Consider the following 5,016-nt stretch of genomic DNA (forward strand, 5'->3'; position numbering starts at 1 on the left):
CCATGATCTGGCTGACTTTATCCTTTCAGCTGTGATTTTCTCTACTTTCTCTTGTTAGTGTTCTATGCATGTTCCTTTGCTTCATCAAGCACTCCTGGACTTCCTTCTCCATTTTGTATTCATGCTGCTCCCTTTGCCTACAATACTCAAATCCCTTCCACCCTGTATTGCTTGCTGTCCCATTCACAGCCTCCATGAACCCTGAGCAGCTTCCAGATTTTGAGACTTCTCACTTTTGGGTTTATTCTTCACCCTGTTGTTTGGGTTCTTACTGATTTTTATTTTTTTCAGTGACCAGGAACTCAAATAAAAAAGAGATCTTAGAAGTTGAGAAATAAGGTCTTATTCTTGGAAAATGGCCCACAAGTGAAGATAGCACAGCCCCACAGTGAAGAAGGAAAAGAGTCATTGAGGTCATTGCTCACCAATCATTTATTGGGTGTTTTAATACAATTCTATAGATTTTGTCATGAGGGGTTTTCAGGCCCCAGAAGCTATGGAGTGACAGTTTTGGCTCCCTGGAGTATGAAAACAGATGGCATATGCTTTCTCCCCACTTAATATGATCAGAAACAAGAAAGGCATTGAACTAAAACCAGTCCAGTGAGCTGTAGTGATAGGAGCTCAGTGGACAGTCTATCTGGTGAAGGGTAGGGGCTGGGGTGCTGGAGTTACTGTGGATCAGAGATGCCCTCTGTGTTCTCTGGCTCTGCTAGAAACCTCTCACTGGCTTCATTTTAGTGTAGACTATGAGGCCTGCAATTCCCGATGTTTTATCCACGGGAGCTGAAGCTCACAAAAGACCAGGTGTCCTCTTCTCAGTTTGTGACATGTCTCTTCAGAATACCTTTCCTGTTTCTGAACTTTTGGGAGAAGTTTCTACCTTTCATTGATAAAACCATGTCCTATCTACATGGAAGGCAAACCAAGAAATGATTTAAATCCCCAAACTAATTAAAATTGGGTTCTGATTATTTCACCCAATTTACCACTCAGATTTTACCCAACCAGAACACCCTAGAGTTGTTGCTCAAAGAACTGAAATACCCTAAAAGTGAATGTTAATCCTCAAAAGCATCCTTACAAGTAGATAGAAAGTAAAGGAGAGAAGGAAGACATACATTTTCAATCTCTTAAACAGAAGTAAATATGAACTTGACATGTAGACTCTTCTTCAGCTGTAGCTCCGGTGTGCACAAGGCCTAGTGCGAATGCATTCTCTGCTCTTGTAGATAGTCATAGAGAGGGTTGGGAGCGAGAGCTGCCTTGGTAGGGTGGCTTTCACCCTCTTGTCTTCTTTGGGGCCTCCTACCACCCTGGGTTGGATAGAAGGCTATGTCCTTGTGTCTTCCCTGGGAGCCTTGGCTCTGGTCATCCTCATTCATGTGGAATTTTTCTCTGTTAGCATAGCCTTGCTGGGTCCCATGAGATGGTTGATCCTGGGACCCTTGATATCTCCCTTTCTTCTCATAGGTTTTCTTATTCTGTTGTTTCTGGAAGCTTTGATCCTCTTCATGTGTTTGCCTGTCTTGTCTTTGACGATTCTGCTTATCTTCATGGGTTTTCCTGTCCTGTGTCTGATGGCTTTGTTCTTCTTCATGGGTTTTCCTATCTTCTTCGTCACATGGAGTTCCCTGGTCCTTACAACCGTGTCTACCCCAGGTTTGGTGGCCCTGCTCTTTCTCTGCCTGGTGGCTCTGTGCCTCACCACAACTCTCGCTGGTCTGGGCCTGTCTGTTGCCCTGTTCACCACTGCACAATTGCCAATCACTCCCTTTGTGATGGCATGGCCTTTCTTGCTGGATCTGTGCTACAAGTTTGTGTTGGTGGTGTTGGCGATCCCCTTCAGGCTCCCATGCTTGGTGGTTGTTCTTCCCTACCCTAGACTGAAATCTCTGTCCCTGATCTCGGCTCACATTCTGTCCTTGAGTCTGTTGAGTTGGTCTCTCTGACCTTCCTGATTGCTCAACATATGAACCTTTGCTTGTCCCCTCACTTCTTTGGAAACACCTATTTTGCCCAGTCTCCTCAGTCTCTGACTGACTATATTGAGAGCTCTGGCCTTGTCTGTCTGAATGGCCATAACCTGAAGTCTGGTTGTGGTTGTTGGTCTGGTCATATAGAGAGACTGGGCCTTCTCTGCCTGTCTGACCATCATGATGACTGTGGCCTTGTTTGTCTGATTGACCAGAATGGTAACTCTGGCCTTGTCTGTCTGTCTGACTATAGTGGGAACTCTGGCCTTGTCTGTCTGTATGACCATGGTGGGAACTCTGGCCTTGTCTGTCTGTCTGACTACAGTGGGAACTCTGGCCTTGTCTGTCTGTGTGACCATAGTGGGAACTCTGGCCTTGTCTGTCTGTCTGACTACAGTGGGAACTCTGGCCTTGTCTGTTTGTGTGACCATGGTGGGAAATTTGGTCTTGCCTGTCTGTCTGACCATCATGATAACTCTGGCCTTGTCTGTCTGTCTGTCTATAGTGGGAACTCTGGTCTTGTCTGTCTGTGTGACCATGGTGGGAAATTTGGTCTTGCCTGTCTGTCTGACCATAACGATAACTCTGGCCTTGTCTGTCTTTGTGACCATAGTGGGAACTCTGGCCTTGTCTGTCTGTCTGACTATAGTGGGAACTCTGGCCTTGTCTGTTTGTGTGACCATGGTGGGAAATTTGGTCTTGCCTGTCTGTCTGACCATCATGATAACTCTGGCCTTGTCTGTCTGTCTGTCTATAGTGGGAACTCTGGTCTTGTCTGTCTGTGTGACCATGGTGGGAAATTTGGTCTTGCCTGTCTGTCTGACCATAACGATAACTCTGGCCTTGTCTGTCTTTGTGACCATAGTGGGAACTCTGGCCTTGTTTGTCTGTCTGACTATAGTGGGAACTCTGGCCTTGTCTGTTTGTGTGACCATGGTGGGAAATTTGGTCTTGCCTGTCTGTCTGACCATAATGATAACTCTGGCCTTGTCTGTCTGTCTGGCCATATTGAGAATCCAGCTCTTGCCTGCCTCTCTGATGACTGCTTGATTCCTGACCCAGCCTCATAGAATGTCCATAATAAGAACCTGATTCTTGTTGGTTTGTTTGGCTAGAGCAAGAGTCCTCTCCAAGTCTTCCAGCCTCACAATAGCTTGGTTGTTGTCTATGCCTTTCATGCTGAGCTTGTTTCTCACACGGGTTTAAGGCAAAGATATATCCTTGTCTTTCAGTCTGGCCACTGCTAGATTTATGACTCAGTCTTTGATCGGAGCTGGAGTCCTGACCTTGCATCTCAGAATGACCATAGGAGTTCTTATCTGTTGTTTCAGACTGACCGTGGTGGAAGTCCTGATCCTGTCTCTTAGACGGATGGTAGTGGGAATCCCTATCTTTTCTCTCAGATCGACCCTGGCAGACATCCTGGTTTTGCCTCTCAGACTGACTGTGGGGAAGGTCCTGCCTCTTTCCCTCATGCTTCTGCCTGTGTTGTAGCTCTGTATTTCCTGGAAACTTATGGTCTTGTGTTCCCTCCTGCTCTCCTTCTTGCTGGGAGGTTCTGTCTCCACATGACTCATTTTCCAGCTTATGATAGCAAGCTTGGGCCAACTGGAACACCAACAAGAGATATTCTTGAAAATCAACATGTCCATTTTTGTCTTTATCCAAGAAACTCAGGATGGTTTCCACAGTCTCTGGGTCATTTGGTCTCTGTGAGAAGAAAAACAAAGAGAAAAATCGGATATTTTCCTGTGGATACTTAGATGTGTGCCCATGTCTAAACCCCAGTTCATTTAGTTTGTATGAGACTTCCTTGGTTGAGAAACCATTAATTTGAAGTGACTTAGGCCTGGCTCTAGTCTTTGATCAGCTGGTTCTTAGAACTGCATCCCTGGCTGAAAAACTGGGAAAGAGCAGGACTATAGGGAGTAGATACACTTATTTAAAATCAGCTCCATTAACAATTAATTTGAGTCATTTGAGGAAGCTGTCTCATCCCATCACATGCTATATTGTAATTGTTTGTTTACCTACTTCTTTCCAACCACACTATGAGATATTGGAGGGAGGGGAAACTGGCTTTATCTATATTTGTATCCTCAGTGGCTAGTATGATGTGGTATGGAGTATGTGCATAATGGCTATTTATTGAATGAATGAATGAGAAGATGCATAGACAGCACTAAAATATAGAAATTAAGATACAAATCTTGATTACTTTTGAGAAATAATTTCTGGTTCAAAGTTGTAGTTGCTCCTGTTCCAGCTTAGATACAAAGAGGTGTGCATGTGTGCAAATGTGTATGTGAACATGTCTGTGTACACAAGTCTGTATGCTGAGAGTGAGCTACTAAGGAGCTGCCTAAACTCTTTTAGTTATAGGGTGGAGCATTACCAAATAAAATAAAAATCAAGCTGTAGATGCGGGTGTCAGAATCACTCACACTTGACTCTATGGGACCCAGAGTCTATGCATCTTACCCGGAGGATGTTTCCAAACTCAGCCAAGAGCAGCTGCTTCAACTCCTTCTTGCACAGCAAAGCACAGTCCCCATTCTCTTTAGCGTATTTCTGGAATACCTTGATCACAGTGAGTATACTCTTTAGGAGTTGAGCCATTTTGGCAAAGACAGGTGAACCTAAAAGAAGAAACAAGATTTTGTTTAGGAGGAAGCCCAGGAAACAGTATTTTCAGAGGGAAAGTGGCCCCTCTGGGTCAGGGCAGAAGTGTAAGAAATGACACAGCCCCTTCCTTAGCCATACCCCTTACTCCCTTTGACCCAAAGTCTGGCTCCAAATGCCACATACTACAGTGGGAGGTGAGTACAGAGTATGGGTCTCCTGCTAGAAAAAAATGGCTATTTCTTAAAAGCCAAAAAATATGGTGGATGTTTTACATGCTCCGTCTTATACTCCAGGTGGGACTTGCTTCAATTAAAGTTTCATGTTAGAACAAAAAAGAAAGATGGTCAGGAAGCCCATAGATGCAGGACCAAGGCCAATGCAGTGAAGGGTAATTTTTCACCAATGACTAGTACAA

The 5,016-nt window shown here is 44.7% G+C and overlaps 1 protein-coding gene across 1 annotated transcript; it reads right to left on the minus strand.

Moving 5' to 3' along the window:
• Positions 1-1,202: 1,202 nt before the first annotated feature.
• Positions 1,203-4,595, minus strand: RPTN (repetin). Its single transcript, XM_054562870.1, has 3 exons — positions 4,458-4,595; positions 2,144-3,686; positions 1,203-2,071 (listed from the first exon to the last, which is right to left on the minus strand). The coding sequence occupies exons 1-3, from the start codon at positions 4,593-4,595 to the stop codon at positions 1,203-1,205; spliced, it is 2,550 nt and encodes an 849-aa protein (XP_054418845.1).
• Between the last annotated feature and the right edge of the window lie 421 nt (positions 4,596-5,016).

Source organism: Pteronotus mesoamericanus, unplaced genomic scaffold, assembly GCF_021234165.1.
Source record: "Pteronotus mesoamericanus isolate MK-2021 breed Mesoamerican mustached bat unplaced genomic scaffold, CSHL_Meso_final scaffold_705, whole genome shotgun sequence".
NCBI classification, from domain to species: Eukaryota; Metazoa; Chordata; class Mammalia; order Chiroptera; family Mormoopidae; genus Pteronotus; species Pteronotus mesoamericanus.